The 25,398-nt window shown below is 43.3% G+C and overlaps 1 protein-coding gene across 2 annotated transcripts in view; it reads right to left on the bottom strand.

Annotated features, from left to right (window-relative positions):
* Positions 1-20,872: 20,872 nt before the first annotated feature.
* MMP21 (matrix metallopeptidase 21) overlaps positions 20,873-25,398 on the bottom strand; it is a 46,625-nt gene continuing 42,099 nt past the window's right edge. For both annotated transcript variants that reach the window (XM_040361438.1, XM_040361439.1), the window contains exon 7: positions 20,873-21,388. In XM_040361438.1, coding sequence (XP_040217372.1) covers positions 21,089-21,388 — 300 coding nt within the window. In that variant the 3' untranslated portion in view covers positions 20,873-21,088. The remainder of the gene's footprint in view (positions 21,389-25,398) is intronic.

Here is a 25,398-nt window from a genome sequence, read left to right as displayed (position 1 = left end):
AGCTCTAATAGCAAGGAGGATATGAGAGTCGGGATTGTGGTCTAATACCATGGGTATATATGAGAGCCAGGATAGACGTCTAATAACACAAGGGCATATTTGAGAGCCAGGATAGAGGTATGAAAACCTAGAGGGGGGGATATAAGAGTTCTAGGATAAAGGTCTAATAATGTGGGGAAAAATGAGAGTCAGGATAGAAGTATAATGCCAGGGAGAACGTATGAAAGGCAGAGTAGAGTGCTAATAACATGGAGGAATATATGAGCTCCAGAATAGAGGTCTAATAACTTGGAGGATATACAAGAGCCAGAATAGAGGTCTAATATGGCTGACATATATTCACCATATTATTAGACCTCTCTCCTGGCTCTTGTATATCCTCCAAGTTATTAGACCTCTATTCTGGCTTTCGTATATTCTCCAATGTCATGAGACCTTTAATAACAAAGGGGATAGGAGAGTCAGGATAGAGGTCTAGTAAGATGGTTGAGATACAAGAGCCATATTAGACCTCTCTCCTGGCTCTCGTATATCCTCCATGTTATTAGATCTCTATTCTGGCTCTCATATATTCTTCCATGTCATCACCTTTAACCACTTAACCCCCAGACCATATTGCTGCCCAAAGACCAGAGCACTTTTTGCGATTCGGCACTGTATCGCTTTAACTGACAATTGCGCGGTCGTGCGACGTGGCTCCCAAACAAAATTGCAGTCCTTTTTTCCCCACAAATAGAGCTTTCTTTTGGTGGTATTTGATCACCTCTGCGGTTTTTAGTTTTTGCGCTATAAACAAAAATAGAGCGACAATTTTGAAAAAAAATTATATTTTTTAATTTTTGCTGTAATAAATATCCCCCAAAAATATATAAAAAAAACTTTTTTTCCCCTCAGTTTAGGCCGATACGTATTCTTCTACATATTTTTCGTAAAAAAAATCGCAATAAGTGTTTATTGATCGGTTTGCGCAAAAGTTATAGCGTTTACAAAATAGAGGGTATTTTTATGGCATTTTTATTAATATTTTTTTTTTACTAGTAATGGCGGCGATCAGCGATTTTTTTTTTTTTCGGTACTGCGACATTATGGCGGACACTTTTGACACATTTTTGGAACCATTGGCATTTTTATAGCGATCAGTGCTATAAAAATGCATTGGATTACTATAAAAATGCCACTGGCAGTGAAGGGCTTAACACTGGGGAGCGGGGAAGGGGTTAAGTATGTTCCCTGGGTGTGTTCTAACTGTAGGGGGGGGGGGTGGCCTCACTAGGGGAAATCACTGATCTTCTGTTTATACATTGTATGAACAGAAGATCAGCATTCCCCCCCCTGACAGGACCGGGAGCTGTGTGTTTACACACACAGCTCCCGGTCCCCGCTCTGTAACGAGCGATCGCGCCCGCCGGGCACGGGAGCGGGGGGCGTGCACGCCCCTAGTGGCCTGCGAGAGAGCTGACGTAGAGCTATGGGCTCTCGCGCAGGGGAGCCGACCTGCCGTCGTAAAACGACAGCGGCTGGTCGGCAAGTAGTTATTAGCAAGGTAGATATATAAGAGCCAGGATAGAGATCTGAAAACCTAGGTGGCTATATGTCAGCTAAGATAAGGGTGTAATGACATTGGTGGATGAGATCCAGAAAAAAGGTCTAATAACGAGAGGAGATCTGAAAGCCAGAACAGAGGTCTAATAACATGGAAGATTTGAGAGTTAGGATAGAGGTCCAATACCATGGATATAAATGAGAGCCAGGATAAAGGGTCGAATACTATGGGGAGATATATGGCAGTCAGGATAGAGGTTGAATAACACGAGGAATGTATGAAAATCGGTGAAGTGTTTACCAAATGTGGGACTTGTTGTTGTATTGACTTGCATTACTGACTTTTAATTTCCAACCGTTCTCGATGATGGTGAAGGCCAGGGGAAAGTGTCCTTATCTCTCATGGATCTGTTACACCCCACCAGCTACTCTTCCTTCTTTTCTGCAGTTAAAAGTTTATGGATAGAAAGTATAATGTATATTCTAAATCGGGGCACAGCCTAAGAGCCGGTTCACACTGGGGCGGCACGACTTCGGGGGCGACTCGGCCAGGCGACCCAAAGACGACTTCAGAAGCGACTTGCAAAATGACTTCTGTATAGAAGTCAATGCAAGTCGCCCCCAAAGTCGTACAAGAACCTTTTTCTAAGTCGGAGCGACTTGCGTCGCTCCTATTAGAACGGTTCTATTGACTACAATGGGACGCGACTTGTCAGGCGGCTGAGTCGCCTGACGAGTCGCCCCAGTGTGAACCGGCTCTAAGGCTGGCCATACATTATACAATTGTCTTGTGCAATTTCCCTTTAGGTTTACCAAAACCATATAAAATTAGGTCAAATATAAACACTGTCAATGTGTATGGAATCAGACAGGCCCCTTGCACTTCATAGATAAAGAGAATTGAACAAGAAAATTGTATAGTGCCAGCTTTAACCTGTGTCTGGCCATGAGAGGGAAATTCGCACAAAGGGCCAATAGCCAAGTTAAAAGAAATATGTATAGGGAACAATATGCAGGCTGGCATTAACCTCACTGAAAATACTAGTTTCCTGGCTGTCTCATTTAGAGAGATATTTAAAACTTAAGTTTAGTGATTTTTATTTATTTTTTAAATTGAAAGTATCCCCTGTGCTGATGGCTGCTCTGTTCATTAAAGTCTCTCATTCTATGACTCTTCCTCCACCCCCCCCCCCAATACACCACTGCTGTGATGTGGTGCTGGGTGTTCATAACGAGCCCCTGGGCCTGTCACGGGGCACTTGTGCACCCTTTCCAGCCCCCCGTTACATTCATAACAGTCGTACTTTCAGCAATTGAAAGGGCTTTATGATTGGAGGAGGCAGACCTTTTATTCATCTGCATGTCCTCCATTCATAGTGATTTTCATTACAGGAAGTGATAGTGCAGCTTTTTTTAATGGAGAAAGTGGTTGTTGGGGTGGGGGGGGGTTAGTCTTGTCTTTTGATGATGGCTTATATTAACCCCTGCAGCGACAGAATATCACAGCTTCTGAGCAGTATCCCAGGGGAGGGGGTCAGTGGGCAAGGAATGAAAGGTTTCAACAGACAAAGCAGCCATCAGCACAAGGGACACTTCCAATTCAATGTAAGTACCTGGTGCTGATTTATATTTAACTAAACTTCAGCATTAAAGTCCTAGGCGGGGACTTCTGTTGTTTCTGGAAAATGGGTTTTCGGACCTTCCACAGGGTTTCTGAGCCTAAACTGCTGCCTGTCTGCTTCTGGGTGCAGCAGTGATAACACACAGACGGGTGCACTCTACAGCCGGGATGTCAAACTAGCAGCCCCCCAGCTCTTTCAGAACTACAAGTCCCATCATGCCTATTTGGGCATCCTGCTTGTAAATGCCAGCCTTGCAATGTCTAATGGGACTTGTAGTTCCTCAACAGCTGGAGGGCTGCCGGTTTGCCACCCCTGCTCTACAGGAACAAAGAAGCCATGCTGCAGCCAGATCTATAGAAACTCTCCAAACTTTAACCGGTGATAATATAATTCTGCTTGGTGTGGGCAGCAGTGTACTGTACTGGCCAAATCAGCGTTGTGTGGGTGCCAATTACATGGTGACAGCCCTAATGCAGACATTTAACACCATGCTGGAAGATGTTTTAACCAATGTTTCTTATTTATTTCCTTTTTTTTGTTTTAGGATGCAAAGTAGCCTCTGTACAGTCAAACATATTGTTTGATATGGATTTTGGGTACAGCTGGGTATTCTCACACTTGCCTGTATTCAGGGCGTATCGCCACCCAGAGGCATATTGTAGACACTTTTTCTATGAAAAAGACAGGAGCTGCATGCAAGATGTTAGACAAGTGTCATGGAACCTAGAAGAGTAACCACAAGAGAAGACCGAGTGATCCATTGAGTCTGTCTGTCCCCTTAAGATTTTTTCTTTTCTTTTAATAAAAATAATTCCAAATAAGAGAACGCTTAGCAGCAAAACTCCACGATTGGCAGGCTATGGCCTGTTTCACACGGGCTTCAGCTTGTGTAAGCTTTGACAAAGCATTTGCAGAGCCTTCAGCAAGCTTAAAGGGGTTGTAAAGCTTCCCGTTCTTCACCGTAATACATCCTATGCATTAAGGTGAAAAAACATCCGATGATTACAAGCCCCCTAGCTTCTCGGCCCGGTCCTCTCGGCTCTTCATTGGATGATTGATAGCAGTGCAGCCATTGGCTCCCGCTGCTGTCAATCAAATCGATGTGCCGGGGGCAGGGCTGAGTGATACACTTGGAGGCTATGGCCGCCACAGTATTACACAGGAGTGCACCCGCAAGTTAAAGGGGTGGTTCCCCCTAAAACAAATTTCTAACAATACATTCGGAAGACTGCTTACACTGCGGGTAGGCTGGCTTTTTTTTTTTTTTCGTACATACCTCGATCATATCGCATATCGCCGTTTCATCCCTCGGCCTCCGGGTATGAGTCTTGCTGGACCTAGTTGATTGACGTTCCTCCGACCGGCGCATACTGCGCGTCACGACTTTCCGACAGAAGCCGAACGTCATTGCGCAGGCGCCGTATAGAGTCGGCTCTATACGGCGCCTGCGCAGCGACTTTCGGCTTCTTTCGGAAAATCGTGACGTCAAGTATGCGTCGGTCGGAGGAACGTCAATCAACTAGGAACGCCCACCGCCACAAGACTCATACCCGGAAGTCGAGGGATGGAACGGCGATATCGAGGTATGTACGAAAAAAAAAGCCAGCCTACCCGCAGTGTAAGCAGTCTTCCAAATGTATTGTTAGAAATTTGTTTTAGGGGGAACCACCCCTTTAACCGTCTTGGGAGAGTGCTTCCCAGAAGGGGGTTAGCTCTTGCGGGAAGGAGCCGAGGGACCAGAGAAGACGAGGATCGGGGCCACTCTGTGCAAAACTAACTGCACAGTGGAGTCAAGTATGACATGTTTGTTAATAAAAAAACGAACCTTTACTAACCCTTTAAGCTTTTAATGTGCCATTGAACTCCAGTTTGTATATGTTGAACACAGATCCTAAGGACAGGTTCGCATATATTCGGCCACGGGTTCGTGCCTGTTCACCGATTCAGGTGCAAATCGGGTCTGAATTTTTGCCTGAATTCGCACCTGAACCGGACCCAAACGCACACAGGACCCTTTTTCAATCCGGACCGCGACCCCCCCGGACATGTGTAAACCGTCTCCATTGAGAGCTGGCCACACTCGCATGTCATACAAATTGTATGCAGAGAAATCTGCATCCAATTTGCATGTGTGTGTGTGAACCCAGCCTAATGGGATTACTGATTGCCACTTTAAACAAGCTGCTAGCAGGTTCAGCACTCTTGAAAGCCTGTTGAAGATTGCTAGAAGCTTGTTTTAAGTGGCAATCAGTATTCCCATTAGGATCTGTGTTTAACATATACAAACTGGAGTTGAACGGTACTTTTAAAAGCTTCAATAAAGCTTGCTGAAAGCTCTGCAAATTCTTTCTCGAAGCTTTCTGCTCACACTGCTACAAGCTGAAGCCCATGTGAACCAGGCCTATGTGCTTTGCTAGTTGTAGCATGACTTTCACATTGAGGGTTAGATTCCCTTAGCTGTAGCGAGCCAATTTCTACTGCTTTGCTACTGTAACAGGAGGACTCGCCACTGTACAGCACTGCATTGTGTGCAATGGTTGTTCTTTTATACAGAATTACCAGAAGGACATGGCTAAAGCCTTTACTTCCTTTGGGGCCAACCATTTACTGAGCGTTAAGGCCCATACACATGATGCAATTTTATAGCCATAATTGTCTGATGGACGTGTCATGTCAGAAAATCTGACCGTGTGTATGTTCCATCAGACAATTAATTGCAACAAAAGTTGGCTGTTCATGCTCACCAACTGTTGGGTAATAAATCTGTTACGTCAGTTTATCCGATCGTGTGTACGCAAGTCCGTCCAACTAAAATCCAAAGTACAAACACGCATGCTCAAAACCAATGCTAAACATCAGACAATAGCAGAAGTTGCCCAAAGTGTGGCGGTAAAGAGCTGAAAAACCACGTAGTTTGGTGAGTGTTGGCTGAAAATATTGTGCCGTGTGTATGCAGAACAAGTTCACGGCCAACGCTGTTTGGATCAAAATACACGGAAAAGTTAGATGGAAGTCCGATCGTGTGTACGAGGCTTTAGATTTTCTCCCTGCATTCAGTTTCTACCAAACGTAGTGTTCAGATGCCTTGTGATAAATTGACAGCCACACTGAGTGTCTGACAGGACTGCCCACGCTTTACTGAAACCTCAGGGCAGTGTGTGTCCCCACTGGCTAGAGTAGCAGCCATCAATTTGTCAAAAACAACCAATCAACAGTCGGGTGTTTTGTTTCCTATAAGAGATAATGAAAGCACACATGCCATTGGCTGATGAGGTTCAGTGGCCCGACATGCAGTGTTGGCACTTTTTTTGTTCTGCTCTGTTACTGGTACCATAATGTTTTTCAACCTGCAAATGTGAATAGCTTGTTAAATAAAGATACAATATTTTATTTATTAAAAACTGAGTTGATGGCCTTTTTTCTTTTTTTTAATTTGCTGTCTGTTAATTAGAAGAATAATGCAATCAATGAGGATGTGTTTTGACTCGTTTATACTAATTAGAGCTGTTAGATTTGTTTATTACTTGTATTTACTGCTGAGATTTCTTATTGCAGAGAGGTCACCGCTTCACATTAACAAAACCTACTCAAATTATTTTCACACTAAAAAGAGATTATAAACACTCTATGGGGGAGGGGGAATTAAAACTATATATATATATATATATATATATATATATATATATATATATATATATATATATATGTGTAAGAAGTGAAAAAATGCGCATACCAAAAGAAACCCTAAAAAGAGCAGCAAACTCAAAATGTTATACAGCATAAAAGTCAGATGTTAGAAGATGGGAGTTGCGCTAAAAATTATAAATGAGTGAACATATGAAATAAAAATAAAAAAGAAGTCTCAATATGTGTACATATACAAATCAGTAGAGAAACTTGGTTGAAAGAATTCCCAATAATAGTCCAAAAACTAGAAGGTAAATCCAATTCTGTGGTTAAAGTTGGGACAATATCGAAGTGAAAAAATTCAGGCTTGACCCTTACCAGAAGTATAGATCCCCAAGGATCAAAAAGAGCCATCCATAATGTAGCCACAAATGGATCCTATATGGAGCGGTGCAGGAGTTCCTACTTCCGTGGACTCAGCCCAGTGAAAAAAAGAAAAAGAAGAGAAAATAGTGCAAAAACGAATGATAGGCAAACACAGACTAACTCCCGGTGGCTAATGTTGACAAACACTGTGCAGTAAGGCTGGGGTCCCACCACCAAACAGACACACTGACCCTTACCAGAGCTAGGCGACTCTCAAAGGATCAATATTGCATGTCAGTGTGTAACGATCTACAGCAAGGAGACGTTTGTCAGGCAAGTCCTTTCAATCCAGAGGTCAGGTAACCAGGAACCATGAAAAATATGCAAACTCTCATAGTGAAATACCATCAAGGTTTAATCGGTAAAAAAATGTAGAGCACTTACAGTTAAAATGTGTAAAAACAGCAAGGATAAATTGTAGCCGGCAAACAAACGAGGCACGTCCTCGGTACGCGGTGACGTCAGCACGCCAACCTCCCAACGTTTCGTCTTCGGATAGACTTGGTCACGGGAATGAGGATGCGTGCCGCGTCACCGCGTTAAATACATGCGTTTCATGGGGCGTATCAGATACATGATCTTAATGAGTGCAAGCCCGCCATCTTAAGTAAGGGAACCCAAATGGGCAGAACCAAAGCTCAGATGGTAAGGCGGATGTTGCCCCAGGACAAAAGCTGATAATGAATGCGCTGTAAACGCGGACATCACAAAGATTAAAAACATCTACCAAATTGTGGAATTTGCAAAATGGGAATGTTACAAGGCCTGGTCCAAGATGATTGGACAAACAGTATGGGATGTAAACTAATATAAGAACACCATCCGGGCATCCATACAGCGGGCTTAGCAACCCAATTTGAAAGGACAAAAAATCTACAGACTGCAGCAGGCTTGCAGACATCAAGTCACAACGTCAACACTGTGCAGAGTTATGATGAATAACCAGGCAATATAGATAATATATTAAACATACTATAATAGACATAATGTACAGAATAGATCGTGCTAAAATTCAACATAGCAGTGACTAAAACACATTAGAGAGTAAGTGTGGTCAGACTGTCATAAATCAATCTAACAGTAAGAAACACATAGTGAAACTACATATATACAAATTGACACGTGTCAGAACTGGAAAATAAACCATACTCTGAAAAGTAGCCCATTGTGCCAGAAAAATGGCCAAATGTGAAAAAAATATATATATATATGGAATAAAATAAAATAAAATAAAACATAATATAAAAAAAATGTGCAATAAGTTACTTCTCAATAAGGTGACATTATTCTCAATGGAGATTCAGAGTGTAACCTAGTATTTATAACAAAAACTCGGTGCCCCCAAAAAAATTCTTATATAGACGAACTTGGTGACAAATTCTTGATATAAAGAGCATTAAGTGTCTACAATCAAAGTACAAAGGTAATAATAATAATATTGGACAGGTGTGAACTATAAGCAAAGGGTATGGAGGAAAAAACTAATTTCAAGAATTTTCTATAAAACAGTTGACATCAACTTCAATGTTGAGTCCATGGGGTTCAAAGCTTCTCAGCGTATGGATCCACATCATTTCAGATCTTGAAATGCTCCTGACTAGGTCATTACCTCTCCAATGGGCCCGGAACTTATCAATCCCTATAAATGTTGTACCTGCAGGATTTTTGTTATGTGTCACCAGGTAATGTTTTGAAACCGAGTGATTCGGAAAACCGCTCAAAATGTTTGTCACATGTTCATTAAGACGTATGTGTAGTAGTGTTGAGCAGAATATGCCATATTCGATTTCGCGATATATCTCGAATATATATTCGAATATTCAAGATATATTCGCTAAATTCGAATATTCGTGCTATTTTATCGAAATTAAATGATTGCGATTTTTCGCTATTGCGAATGCGAAAATAATTGCGATTTTTTTGATAACTGCGGTAGGAGCACTCTGATTGGCTCAGAATATTCGTGATATTTTATCGAAATATCGCAACATGCGAATGCGATATTTATTGCGCAATTTCGAGAAATGCTGGAGGAGCGCTCTGATTGGCTCAGAATATTCGTGATATTTTACAATACAAAATAATTGCGAATATTCGGCAAATGCGGAAGGAGCACTCTGATTGGCTCAGAATATTCTTGATATTTTACAATACAAAATAATTGCGAATATTCGGCAAATGCGGAAGGAGCACTCTGATTGGCTCAGAATATTCTTGATATTTTACAATACAAAATAATTGCGAATATTCGGCAAATGCAGAAGGAGCACTCTGATTGGCTCAGAATATTCTTGATATTTTACAATACAAAATAATTGCGAATATTCGGCAAATGCAGAAGGAGCACTCTGATTGGCTCAGAATATTCGTGATATTTTACAATAGAAAATAAAAAGTGTTTTGCATTGGTGGTGATTCTTTACTCTATCCATCTGTCACAGCCGTTTGTCAATCAAACACCTTGAAGATTGAACACGTTCATGCTGCATGCTTTGGACTTTTTTTCACTTCACATATCAAAGACATTTTTATGAAAGATTATTTTTCTATTATTGGGACTATATTTCTTTATATATTTGTTTCACTGTGTATTTCACAAGTTATTTGCGCTTGCTTATTTTATAATTTGCCCACATGTCTTGTCACTAGACATATTTTTTATTCTTGTAGAGCGACTCCATTTTCTGTCTTGTATTAAATTATGTTGTATAACATTTTTGAGTTGCTGCTGTATTCTCCCCTTTTTTAAGGTATGCGCAATTTTTTCCTTCTTACAAAAAAAAATAATATCAAACATACAAATATTCATAACAGAAACATACACAAAGCCCCCCCCTTTTGCATCAGAGACAATCAGAGTTCTCCTACCACAGTTATCGAAAATTCGCAATCATTTTCGCATTCGCAATAGCGAAAAATCGCAATTTTTTTTTTTTCAATTTGGCAACATAAAAGGATCGCCTCAGCTTAGCTACTCGGCCCAGGGTCTCTAATCATACCAGCAATGCTTTTAGACGTCGATAGGATGTGATCTGTTTTAAAAATCAAATTGAAAAAATGCGAATATTCGGAATTGCGAATATTCATTGCGAAATTCGAAATATAGCGCGATTTCTCGAATATGCTATATTCGAGTCGAATATTCGCAATGCGAATATTCGTGAGCAACACTAATGTGTAGGGCCCGCTTGGTCCTCCCCACATACTGAAGCCCACAGGGGCATTGGAGAAGGTATATAACCCCCATCGTTGAGCATGTGATAAACGTATCAATGGGGTAACTGATAGACGTACGACTGGAGCAAAAATTTGTGGTCCTCTTGGGGATATCCTTATTCACTGCACAAGTGTTACAACGGCCACATTTGAAAAAACCCACAAGACCAGACAAAAACATGGATTGGATTTCTGGTGGGTCGAGGACATTAGGTGCCAGTTTATTTCTAAGGGGTTGTGTCCCCCGAAAGACTACCTGTGGTTTGTCTGGTATGATTTTACTCAAAACTTATATATATATATATCTATCCCCCCATAGAGGTATGTATGTATGTATGTATGTGTATATATATATATATATATATATATATATATATATATATATATATATATACATACAAATCTGTCTGTCAGCAGCATCTTTGGAGCGGTGAGAGGCGCGGCATGTATACCGCTCCTTCCCATTGAAAACAATGGGAAACCGCGGCAATACCGCCCACAGTGCGCCTCTATAGAGGCACATTGCCGGCGGTATAAACCCTTTATTGGCCGCTAGCGGGGGTCAATACTGCACCGCTAGCGGCCGATTCCCGTGGCAATCCTGGCGGTATAACGCCGCTATTTTTAGCGGCGTTATACCGCCACCGCGGCTCCCGCCCCAGTGTGAAAGGGGCCTTATTCAGGAAAGCCTACCTCGACTCCACCTAAGAACTGTATTCAAGTCAACTCCATCAGCTCGAATTAAGATAAATTCGAAGAACCGGCACTCGGAATTCCATTCATATCCTTTATTATTATTATACAGGATTCATATAGCGCCAACAGTTCGCGCAGTGCTTTACAACATCAGGGAAGATGGTACAGTTGCAATACAATTCAATACAGAGGGCTCAGAGGTCCCTGCTCGTTAGAGCATACAATTAAGATAAAATCAAGTTTCGAGGTAACTGCCGTCATGTTTTGGCGAGTAGCCTTGTTCACAGCATAGTTGCCAACATGAACAACACCGATATATGTATAAAACAAAGTGACTGTGACCACTCCCATTCGTTAATTGGTATAATTAGCAGTAAATGAGAACCACCGCTGCAAAGAGTCTCTCTAAGAATGGAAATTTGTCACACAAATATAAAGATATATATGGTGGTAAACAAACATAACATACATGGGGGGGGGGGGGGGGCAAATATTTAGCAATTTCATAGACACATATTCTATAATTAAAAACAATGATATATATATATTATATATTATATTTTTGCAGCTGTCGGGTGAAAACCCTGAGAGGGATTTTATCGCCCAGTCTATTTCTATCTACAGTAAAACCTTGGTTTGTGAGCGTAATTCGTTCCAGAAACATGCTTGTAATCCAAAGCACTGGTATATCAAATCATTTTTTTTACAGGGTATAAAAGAGAAGAGAGGCACCTCTAAGTTGCTAAATGTTGTACCCATAAGTGTGCGCAGCCTATTGCATTAGGGTGTGCACCCCAAAGCTCAAACATATTTGCATGTGTATATACAGTATACTGATGGTGTCAGCAGAGCGGTGGACGGTGTCAGTAGGGCAGAGATTGGTGTCAGTAGGTCAGTGGACAGTGTCAGTAGTTTTCTATTTTTATTATATATTTATTTTATTTTAGGAGCCCCATTAGGGAGCTTTGGTGAAATATCAGGGGTCCATTTTTGTGCGTTACTGCACGCTTAACGCAGTATATTTCTGTGCATTACTGCATGTTTAACGCAGTATATTTCAGTGTGTTACTGCACGTTTAACGTTGTATATTTCGGTGTGTTATGTGCCGTTTAATGCTGTATTTTTCTGTGCGTTAGTGCATGTTTAACGGTTGTACCTTCATTAAATGTAACCATATTGCTACACTTGGAGGCTCCTCTCTTCTCTTCTCTACTCCGCTGTGACATGACGCTACTCTTATATCAAGACATCGCTTGTATATCAAGGCAAAATGTATTAAAACATTTTGCTCATCTCGCAAAACGCTCTCAAACCAAGGTTTTACTGTATAGGTTTGTGTTCAAGTGTTGTGAGGAGTGGGAGGTCTTCTGAACCTGAGCACCCGAAGTGGCGTTACCAGTGATCTACTACCATATTGGAGGTTCTCGGAGTCAGAACAGTGTTTTTTTTTTTTTTTGTGTGTGTGTGTTTGCACCTCCATCATATCATTCACCACAGCTATTACCTTTTGTACCACCTCCCCCTCCCTTTTTAGATTGTAAGCACCACGAGCAGGACCCTCCTATTCATTCTGTATTGTAATTGTACCGTCCCCCCTCTACATTGTAAAGTGCTGCGTAAACAGTTGGCGCTATATAAATCTTGTATAATAATTGTATGTTTGTATATAATTCTGTCGCGCCAGGAATTCCAAACATGATTGCAAGTAATCATCAGAAACTAAGCCTCAATCTCCAGAGGCCTGTAGAAAAAAAAGAATAAATTGACATCTTCAATACAGATCACTTTCAAACGCAATCAAAACAGGGAAAACTGCAGCAATTTCACCAAAAGCAATCAGATTTTTACCCTGGGGCAATATCGATCCTATTACCCTGCAGTCGATCAAGGCAACTATTTTATGTTTCATGTCCTTGGGATTTTTGACAATCGATGAAATCAAAAATTTGATTGCCTTATCGTAATTCCCACATGTATGGCCAGCTGTGATTCTCCGAAGTGACATGTCTCCCACAGGCCGTGCTGTCTCTTGTCATAGTAAATTCGGCTTAACCACTTCCCGACCGTCGCATGAATATGTACGTCCACAGAATGGCACAGACAGGCAGATGGGCGTACAGGTACGTCCTTGCCTTCTAGCGGGTGGGGGGTCCGATCGGGACCCCCCCCCCCCCGTTACATGCGGCGGTCGGATTCCCGCGGGGAGCGATCCGGGACGACGGCGCGGCTATTCGTTTATAGCCGCTCCGTCGCGATCGCTCCCCGGAGCTGAAGAATGGGGAGAGCCGTATGTAAACACGGCTTCCCCGTGCTTCACTGTGGCGGCTGCATCGATCGAGTCATCCCTTTTATAGGGAGACTCGATCGATGACGTCAGTCCTACAGCCTCACCATTGCCATGAATGCAGCCTCACCATTGCCATGAATGCAGCCTTACCATTGCAATCAATGCAGCCTTACCGTTGTCATGAATGTAGCCTCACCATTGCCATCAGTGAAGCCTGATTAATGCCCATCTGCAGCCTCAGAGGAGACAGGGAGGGGACGGGACCAGCGCCAACAGATTACATACAGGAGAATCTCTTGTTTATGCGGCGGCCTCTTTAATACAATGTCCTGCCTCCTATGATAGACAGAACAGTCGTTCAATGGCAGCCCAGGAGACGGGACTTCCTATTACAGAGGCCGCAGTGTAAACAGGAGATTCTCCAGTATGTAATCTGATGGCGCTGGTCCCGCCCCCTCCCTGTCTCCTCCGAGGCAGCGCTGATAAATACATGGCCCTGGGGGGGCCACAAAAGATATATATATTCAAATTACCAGGGGGGCCATGCATTAAGGTGAAAAAAACACCTTGTACTGTCCGCCCCCCCGGTGGGCTCGTTCATGTGTTGCTTTTCAAAATGGCTAATTAGCTGTTCGTTGGTAAGATTGATAGCGCAGCCATTGGCTCCCTGCTGTCAATCAAATCAATGATGCAGCGGGGCGGGGCCGAGTCATACACTTGGCGGCTATGGCCGCCGAGTGTATCACACGGGAGCGCATTTGCAAGGTAAACCCCTTGGGAGAACGCTTTACAAAGGGGGTTAGCTCTTGCGGGGTGGAGCCGCCGTGGGACCCCAGAAGAGGCCGATCGGGGCCACTATGTGCAAAACAAACTGCACAGTGGAGGTAAGTATAACATGTTTGTTTTAAAAAAAAAAATACTGAACCCATACAACCCCTTTAACAAGGTAAGGAATAACCCACGAGTAACAACTAAAGGCTCCAAGACCTCAACGAAACAGCTTACCAAAATCAAAACATCATCCCAACTGTGGAGGGAACATCATGATTTAAGCTTGTTTCGCTCCATTTTATTACATATAACTTCGACCCCTTTCACACTGAGGGTGTATTGCAGGCCCTATAGCGTTAAAAATAGCGCCTGCAATCCGCCCTTAAAAAGCTGCTCCATTGTCTCCAGTGTGAAAGCCTGAGGGCTTTCACACTGGAGCGTTGCGCTAGTTGGACGGTAAAAAAATCCAGCTAGCCACATCTTTGGAGCTGTGAAGGAGTGGTGTGTATTCCGCTCCTTCACCGTTGCTGCCCATTGAAATCAGTGGGACAGCGCTGCTATCCTGCCCGCAATGCGATGCTTCAGCTTTTGCGGGCGGTTTTATCCCTTTCTCAGCCGCTAGCGGGGGGTTAAATGCTCCCCACTAGCGGCCGAAATGCGTCACCTATCCGCCCATAGCATCGGCGGTAATAAAAGCTGCGTTTTATCGCTGCCGCTATGGGCTGCTCAGTGTGAAAGGGGTCTTAAAGCGGAGTTCCACACAAAAATGGGACCTCCGCTGTCCAGATTCCTCCCCCCATCCGGTGTCTAATTTGGTACCTTTTAGAGGGGAGGGGGGAGCAGATGGCATAGATAGCCGCATTATCTGCGGCTATCTACGCCACGTCCGTTGCCCCCCGCCCCACTGCCTTCTGGGAAACACACAGGTCCCAGAAAACAGCAGGGACCATTTAGATCATGCAGTGCAACTCGCGCATGCGCAGTAGGAAACCAGAAAGTGAAGGCACAAGGCTCCACTTCATGATTCCGTTACCGAAGATGGCGGCGGCAGCATCCGAGAGCCAATCGGTAGATCGGCTTCAGGTGCCGACATCGCGGGCGCACTGGACAGGTAAGTGTCCTTTTTTTAAAAGTCAGCAGCTGCAGTATTTAAAAAAAAAATAAAACGGCGGACCTCCTCTTTAATTTCTGAACTTATTTGTTTTGGTTTATTTGTATGTATACAGTAGATTGCATGGGTTGTTACATGTCAATAGCACCTTTAGAAATACTGTATTTTCCGGCGTATAAGACGACTTTTTGGATGCAAAAAAATGCATCCAAAGTCGGGGGTCGTCTTATACGCCGGGTACGGTCTCCGTGCAGCTGCGATCGTTCATGATTTCAAAGCCGCGCCGTCTTCTCAGCGTGTCCTGTGATAGGCGAACACAAATCTTCCCAGCAGCGCCTCTGTTCTGTGTTCCGCCTATCACGGATGCCTTCTCATCCTCGGACGAGATAAGAAGGCATCCGTGATTGGCGGAACACAGAACAGAGGCGCTACTGGGAACATTTGTGTTCCGCCAATCACAGGACACGCTGAGAAGACGGCGCGGCTTTGAAATCATGGACGCTTGCAGCAGACGGAGACTGTCACCGGCCTGCAAACCGTGAGTGATGGCACAGTGGGGGGGAAAGTGGGGGCAAGTGATGGCACTGTGGGGGAAAGTAATGGCACTGTGTGGGCAAGTAATGTGATGGCACAGTGGGGGCATGTAATGTGATGGCACTGTGGGGGCAAGTAATGGCACAGTGGGGGCATGTAATGGCACAGTGGGGGCATGTAATGGCATGTTTCTGTCAGCGGTTGTTCTGGCTAACCCTCAGCTTCCACAAAGACTAGTAGGAAGGGGGTAGTCTTATACGGCGAGTATATCCCCCAAACCAAAATTTTTCCTGGAAAATTAGGGGGTCGTCTTATACGCGGGAAAATTATTTTACCCGCTGCATATGCTCTATATTTTAAAGAGTAAAGACAGACAACTATTTTCTTGTGAAAAAAAAAGACAGACAACTATGCTCTTATCCATGTGTAGCAGCTTCTCTGTAATGATGGCCTTGACCTTCTCCTCTTTGCAGTTATAGAACACACAAGTGATATGGTGGTATGAATGTGAATGTTAAAATAACCTGCATTTTAAAAATGAAAGATTATCAGATATTGCCCAGAAGTCCAGGTAACGTTCATCCAAAACCTAACTAACTCTAAATCTACTTGCAGCCACATTCTAAAACTATTCTATCTAGCCCTGTAAAGAAGTAATCACTATATATATATATATATATATATATATATATATATATATATATATATATATATATATATATATACCGTATTTATCGGCGTATACCGCGCACCATTTTGCCCTGAAAATTAGGGCAAAATCGTGGGTGCGCGATATACGCCGATACCTGCTTTCCCGCCATGAGTTTGAATACTGCGCCCGCATATAGCGAGCGCAGTACACTCGTGAATCTTCGGCCAGTCTCGGCGCCTCTCGTACTGACGTCCTGAGCGTACAGGACGTCAGTGCGAGAGGCGCCCGAGCCTGCCCGAAGATTCACGAGTGTACTGCGCTCGCTATATGCGGGCGCAGTATTCAAAGTCGTGGCGGGAAACGAGCGGGAGGACGCCGCCGAAGGACGCCGGACCCGCCGAAGATGGACACCGGACCCGCCGAAGATGGACGCCCGACCCGCCGAAGATGGACGCCCGACCCGCCGAAGACGGACGCCGGACCTGCCGAAGAGGACACCCGACGAGGCCGCAGAAGGACGCCGGACCCGACGAGGCCGCAGATGGACGCCGCGCAAGACATCAAAACTGTAAGTACAAAACAACAAAAAATCTTTTTTTCCCACAGGATTGGGGGCCACTTTGGGGGTGCGCGGTATACGCCAGAGCGCGTTATACCGCGATAAATACGGTATATATATATGTATATATATATATATATATATATATATATATGGGCCTTCCCTGGAGTTGATCTGATCAGGTCTCCAGCGGCGGATACTGTGTGCAGGAGAGAACCGACAACGGCTGGGAAGTGACGTCACCCATAGAGTTACTCTGTTGGCTGCCTCTCCTGCACACACCTACACACTGAATGCAACGCCCACAGCTTCAGAACAGGTAAATAAAGCAATTTTTTTCTTTACAGGGCTAGATAGATTTGTTTTAGAATATGGCTGCCAGTATGTTTAGAGTTAGTTAGGTGTTGGCAATAGGGAAGTAGGTTCAACATCAGACAAAAGGCTTTTATAAAAGAAACTCGTTGATGTTTTTTTTTATATATATATTTTATTGATAAATACATTTAGTTATTTGAATATTTTTGAAAAAAAATATTTAGAAAAAGCACTGAAAAGTCTACAAATATATTGTACCGTCACAGAATATTTTGAAAAGGTTTTCAGAACGCCACAAAGTGGCACCTGGGAGGAGCCGAGTATAGAATGAGAGATATGTTAATCTGTGTGTTCCAATGCACCTTCACCAGGTTCCACTTTTACTGCCTTCAGATTGCATACGTCTTAACAGCATTGGTTAGCTGTAGTGTCATTAAAGAGCAAGATAGGCAAGTATGTCCCATCTATTGTCCGCTTTATGAAAAACATTGTGATATATATCATTATTTTTATATATATATATATATATATATATATATATATATATATATATATATATACATACATACATACATACATATACATATATATATATATATATATATATATATATATATACATATATACATACATATATATATATATACATACATATATATATATATACATACATATATATATATATACATACATACATATATACATACATATATATATATATATATATACATACATATATATATACATACATATATACATACATACATATATATATACATACATATATACATACATATATATATATATATATATACATATATATATATATATATATATATATATATATACATACATACATACATACATACATACATACATACATATATACATATATATATATATATACATACATACATACATATATATACACACACACACATTTTTAATTACCAGAATTATCCCAGCTGTGTTATAGTTGGAAGCTTTCTTTAGGCTGGGTTCACACTATTGGGAATTGAATGTGGGTTTCCCTGCATCAAATTTGCATGTCAGGAGATTGCGACCGGCTCTCTATGGAGCCGGTGATCTGATGATATGGTTCCAGCTATCGAGATGGTTCCTGTAAAGCAGGGGTGCCCAACCTTTTGAAGAGCAAGGGCCACATAAGTGAATTGGTAACCGGTCGCGGGCCACAATGAGTGGAGTGGGTGGATGTCACCCCACTCGGCTCTATAGAGCCCGCTCTACTCTCAGCACACCAAACTCACAGGTAATATAAGTTTATGGCTCAGTGCAGGTAACCCAGAGGTGCACTTCTCTGCACCTGCGGATCAGTTTGAAAGCAGCCCAGTAACCACTGCAGAACAGGTATGCCCATATATAATAAACGTACCTTTAATAACAGTATTCTATTCTATTTTATTCCATCCCAGAGCAGGAGGTCGTGGGCCACATCAGAGGGCTCCGCGGGCCACATGTGGCCACACATGCTGTAAAGACTGCGCAGGCGCAATCCTTGCCGGGGAAGTACTTTAATCCTTAGAAAAAGATATCCATCCCACAGTTTTTTGTCCGCAATTCATTATAGGTCTACAGTAAGGATGAGCTCCGGCGTGTTCACACAGTGCATGTGTAGAGCCCGCCAGGAAGTCGGCACCGCGCTGCGCTAATCGCAGGCAGGGAGACGTTTCCCGATGTGCGGTTGCAAAGATCAGGAAATGTCTCCCTGCCTGTGATTAGCGCAGCGCCGTGCCGACTTCCTGGTGGGCTCTGCACATGGACTGTGTGAACACGCCCGGAGCTCATCCTTGGTCTACAGTGAAAAGATTTTATGATTGCTGCTACACCCTGACGGAACAAGTACACCAGCAGCAGACCCATGGATTTGGATTTGCAGCTCATTGTGTACCAGCCAATTATGTTACAATACCTCTGAACCATTTTTTTTTTTTTTTTTTCATTTTAAACAATTTGCACTAATGCCCTATAGAAGGAGTAGAAACAAGTTATAAGAGCGATAACCAAAATATTTAAACGTATAGCTCCAGACCTGGACCCCTAAACAAATGAACCTTAACTTAAACACTACTGGGATCATTCTTCAATTTAAAGTGGAGGTTCACCCTAAAAACAAATTTTTAACATTAGACTAAGCATAGTAAGGACATTTATTTTCGGCAGGTCTTTTTTTTTTTTTCTCCGTACATACCTTGATATTCAGATTTTCTCCATGGCTTCCGCGTTCTAATGACTGTGGGACTGGGCGTTCCTATCCCTGCCTCAGGGTTCCGATGACTGCGGGACTGGGCGTTTCTATCCTTCGGTTCGATGATTGACGGCTTGTGAAACAGGTGACCTGTCGCACAACGCGCGTCACCAGATTTCCGGAAATAGCCGTGCTGCGATCGGCACTATACGGCGCCTGCGCCTGCCGTGTAGAGCTGACTGCGCAGGCGCCGTATAGTGCCGACTCGCAGCTCGGCTATTTCCCGACATCTGGTGATGCGCGTTGTGCGACAGGTCACCTGTTTCACAAGCGTCAATCATCGAACCGAAGGATAGGAACGCCCAGTCCCGCAGTCATCGGAACCCGAAAGCCCTGGACAAAATCAGAATATAAAGGTATGTACAGAGAAAAAAAAAAATTACCTGCCGAAATGAAATGTCCTTGGTATGCTGGCTCTGCTAGATGTAATTTAAAACAAATTTTTTTTGGGTGAACCCCCGCTTTAAGAAGTACAAACAGTATGTAGAAATATAGAAACATAACAAATTGTGCCGTATTTTCTGTGCTTTGCAGTCGTTTGTAACTTGGTGCTCAACTTTGGCTCTCAAAGTCCTCCAACAGCACATACTTATCAGCTTTCTTTACAAATTTATATGTGGAATAAATACAGTTGTTCTAAACAGCTACTAAGCAGTTCAACTATTCTTGTATCCAGTCAGTGTCCTGCTAATGAGGCGATAGCCAATAAGTTGTTAAATCACTCAGTAGAAGAATATAAAAATCAACTGAGCAGTTTAGTAATTAATGAGACTTGAGGACTTCAGCGGAGCGACAGGGCTGTAAGGGAGCTCTATCTGAATTCTTGCAGTAATGAAGAACCATCGGTGGACCAAACTGCCCAACCAACCACAACAGGATTTGTAGATTTCTCTGAAGTAACCATTGCTCTTTTAGCTACTAAGCAACTGTACACACGATCAGTTAATTCGATGAAAACGGACCGATGTATTTTTTCGTCAGATATCCGATGAAGCTGACTTTCATCAGTCTTGCCTACACACCATCAGTTAAAAATCCGATTGTGTCCAACGCGGTGACGTAAAACACGACGACGTGCAGAGAAAAATGAAGTTCAATGCTTCCGAGCATGCGTCGACTTGATTCTGAGCATGCATGGATTTTTGACCGATGGATTTCGTTTTTTTTTAACCATCAGAAAATTTTAAAACAGGTTCTATTTTTTTTCACCGATGGGAAAAAAAACCGATAGGGCCCACACACGATCGTTTCGTCCGATGAAAACGGTCCATCAGACGAACCGATCGTGTGTACCGGGCATAAGTGTCTGCTCTTCTTGCTGGCAACTCAAGCTGGAAGTTCCTCAACAGCTGCAGGATGATGTCCAGAGTATAAATTATTCTCAGTTTTCCTGTAGTAATGCGTGGCGTGTAAATCCCCACTTGTCATTCTTTCCAAGCAATGCACAGTCTAATACTCCAGGGTTATAGCCTCAGAAGTGTTGTGTGCACATTACATATATCAAACCATTGCTCAGATATGGCTCGGCGTGGCAGAACTCCATTCTGGGGCAGGGAGGGATTTGATCTCCTGTCTTTATCGCTAAGCACTTTCCAGAAATCCTTCCCTTTAAACAGGAAGAGGGAGTTGTAGGTGTATGAATAATATGCAGCATCCAGGTGACCCATTGGGTGGTTATTCTTTACAACTGCTGGGAAGAAGTCAACAATTCTCTTGGGGAATATTGGAGCAATGCGGTTTCTGTTGATGTCAAAGGCGTACACCTGTGAATGAGATAAAAAAAAGTAAGATTTCTGCTCAATATAAACTTCTATAGTAGTCCAGCAATCCAAATATCACCTTTAAAATAGTGACCCCATAGCAGCCAAATGTTGCTGGTTTTTGGGGACTGGGATTCGAAGATTTTAAGTCCTTGGTTGTCAGTACCAGCTAATTGCATTTTTTTTATCTGATGTTCTCTACTCTTTAGGTTGTTTTTGAATGAAAATTAATATTTAAGGCATATCATATTATTTAAATAATAATAACAACCTTTTCTTGAAGTACAGTTGCATTTTCGGGACTCCTTATTATAATGGTTGTGTGCATTAGGCCCATGAAAATCTGCATGCGACATCCATTTTGTTCATGTCTCAGCTCGTCTCAGCCATGTTCTCATGTGCAGGGCATAAGCACAGTGGCCCCGGATTCAGAAAGATTGCCGTAAGTTTAGGCGGGCGTAGCGTATCTCATATACGCTACGCCGCCGTAACTTTGAGAGGCAAGTCCTGTATTCAGAAAGAACTTGCGCCCAAAGTTACGGCGGCGTAGCGTATATGGACCGGCGTAAGCTCGCCTAATTCAAAATAGGCTGGTAGAGGGCGTGTTGTATGCTAAACAGTCGTGACCCCACGTAATTGGCGTTACTAACGGCGCATGTGCCGTCCGTGAATGTATCCCAGTGCGCATGCTCCAAATTACGCCGCAAATAGTCATTGCTTTAGACGTGAACGTAACTTACGCACAGCCCTATTCGCGTACGACTTACGACGCAAAATTAGACGCTGGCCCAACGTCCATACCTAACATTGGCTATGCCTCACAGAGCAGGGGTAACTATACGCTGAAAAAAGCCTTACGTAAACTACGTAAAAAAATGCGCCGGTACGTTTCTGAATCGGTGTATCTAGCTCATTACCATATTCAACGCGTAAATCTACGGAAGCGCCACCTAGCGGCCAGCGTAAATATGCAACTAAGATACGACGGCGTAAGAGACTTGCGTCGCTCGTATCTAGGCAACTGTGAGGCGTATCTGATTCTATGAATCAGGCGCCGAGTTGCGACGGCCCACATTCGGAGTTACGACGGCGTATCTGGAGATACGCCGTCGTAACTTCGTTCTGAATCCGGGCAAGTGACTCTTTTCTCTCTCCCCCTCCTTCCAGTTCATACAATCCACAACCCTTAACAACACCTCTGATCAATCTCTCAATACACATCTCAGGGGCCATAAAACTGTCAAGCTTGCCTGCTTGAGTGACAAGAGTGAACAGACATTGGGTCATAAATATTTCAGTTGGAATCCTACAATACACATATCTGTCTCTCGGAAGCATCCATCATCTTAGTAAATTCCATAACTTCTAAAATCATGACAGTACAGCCAGGATATAGACATATTTACCTCCCTAAGTTAGTATGTAAAATCTTGAGCCCGAACATTGTTAACCTAGGAGTACCGGGAGCAGAATGGACCCAGTTGTTCCCCTAGGGCAGTGATGGCGAACCTTGGCACTCCAGATGTTTTGGAACTACATATCCCATGATGCTCATGCACTCTGCAGTATAGTTGAGCATCATGGGAAATGTAGTTCCAAAACATCTGGGGTGCCAAGGTTCGCCATCACTGCCCTAGGGCATAGACGCACTGGGCATCCAAAACCTGTCAAGTTTATATTCATTTTGAAGCTAAATTCAGGTGGGATAATAATCTGCATGTGAGATATGACTTGCAGTGGCGGCCCGTCCATAGGGGGGCGCATGGGCGCTGCCCCCTCAAAGCTAGTCCCAAAAAAAATGGCCCTTTAAGAAAAAAAAAAGCTTCATGCCAATGCAATCCCGTGATTGCAGGCAAGACACTTCATTTGGGGTGTTTTTTGATGTCCTGTGGCGTTCTCGACTGCGCCTCTAAGCGCTCATTGGGTCATTGACTCATTCTCCTTCATGTATGGGCGGTGCTGTCCCGGCGGCGTGTCACTTCCGGTTTCGGCTCCGTGTGAATGGAGGAGCCAGGTAATGTATTGCTAACACTAACTGTGATCTGACTGAGGGTGGATGGAGCCGTGCTTCACCTCGCTCTGCCTGGCTGGAAACAACCTCCGCTCCAGCCCTTCACCCGACAATTTGCTGGAACTTTCATTACACGACTCCTGTATGAGGGCTCCCAGCACTGCGACCTCCTAGAGCAGGGGTCTCCAAACTGCGGCCCGAGGGCCGGATGTGGCCCTTTGCTAGCCTTCATCCGGCCCTTGGGGCAGTATTGCTCCCAATGATATGAGGCACTATTCCTTCCAATGGCACCAACAATGGGGCACTATTTCTTAGACAAATAGCAATGATGGAGCACTATTCCTCCTCCTACTGCCCACCAACACTGGGGCCATGTTTATTCTCACTGATGCTCGGCCCTGGGACATTTTCTACCCCAACTGGTCATAATCTGGCCCCCCTGAAGTCTGAAAGACCGTAAACTGGCCCTTTGCTTGAAAAGTATGGAGACCCCTGTCCTAGAGTCATGCTGTACAGGTCTGTATTCTCTCATCTCTATCTATCTATTCTATATCTATTTTCTATCTATCTATCAAACTATATCACTCTGTATGTCTATCTATCTATCTATCTATCTATCTATCTATCTATCTATCTATCTCTATATATATATATAAAACTATATCACTCTGTATGTCCTATCTATCTTTCTATCTATTCTATTCTATTTTCTATCTATCTATTTTCTATCTATCTATCTATCTATCTATCTATCTATCTATCTATCTATCTATCTATCTATCTATCTATCTATCTATCTATCTATCTATCTCTCTATATATATATATAAAACTATATCACTCTGTATATCTATCTATCTATCTATCCACATATGTCTGTTTGTCTGTCTATCTATATGTCTATCTGTCTGTCCTATCCAATCTATCCCTCTGTCTGTCTGTAGGCCCTATCACAGGGGGAGTGACGTGGGGGGGGGGGTGGTTTTGTTTGCGCACCCCTAAAAAAATTGAGTACCAGCCGCCACTGGATATGAGTACCTATAGAAAAATGTATTTGGAACAGAAACAACTTCTCAGGCCTCGTACACACGACCGTTTTCCTCAACAGAATCCATCAAGAAACTTGGTGGCAGAGCTTTTTTGCCGAGGAAAACGGTCGTGTGTATGTTTTTCATCGAGAAAACTGTTGTGGAACTCGACGAGTTCTCTTTTTCCTCCTCGGGAGTCTCAATTTCCTCGTCGTGTTTCTCGTCGGGCTGGTTTACGGCGAGAAACAAGATCGTGTGTATGCTAAGAAACCCGCGCATGCTCAGAATAAAGTATGAGACGGGAGCGCACCTTCGGTAAAAGTAGCGTTTGTAATGGAGATAGCACATTTTTCACGCTGTAACAGACTGAAAAGTGCAAATCGTCTCTTACCAAACTTTTACTTAACACGCAGTAACATGAGATTAGCAAAAGCAGCCCCAAGGGTTGTGCCAGTGGAATGGAACTTCCCCTTTATAGTGCCGTCGTATGTGTTGTACGTCACCGCGTTTGAGAACGACGAGATTTGGTCTTGACAGTGTGTACGCAAAGAAAGCTTGTCAAGATTCTCGACAAGCCTAACAAGGAACTCGTCGAGGAAAACGATGTTTCATTTACGACGAGTTCCTCGGTCGTGTGTACGAGGCCTGAGACGCTTAATTGGTCAGATGGCCTCTATCAACACCCCTTTAATACCATCGAAAAAGAGAATGCTAGGACAGTTTGACAGTTCTCGTTTTACCATCAACTAAGGAACACCTAACAAGACTTTTTATGCATTAAGGTGAAAAAAAACACCTGTCAGTCACCGGCCCCCCCCAAACTCCTGTTTTACTCACCCATCTCCTCGGCTCGTCCCCACCGTCCTCCTCTCCACAGAGTCCTGGCTTTGATTGAATTGATTTATAGCAGCGTAGCCATTGGTTTCCGCAGCTGTCAATCAAATCCAATGACGCGGGCGCCAGGGACGAGGCCAA

The sequence above is a fragment of the Rana temporaria genome, chromosome 8, assembly GCF_905171775.1.
Source record: "Rana temporaria chromosome 8, aRanTem1.1, whole genome shotgun sequence".
NCBI classification, from domain to species: Eukaryota; Metazoa; Chordata; class Amphibia; order Anura; family Ranidae; genus Rana; species Rana temporaria.
The sequence above is the reverse complement of the archived record's forward strand: the minus strand, read 5'-3'. Positions and strand labels throughout refer to the sequence as shown.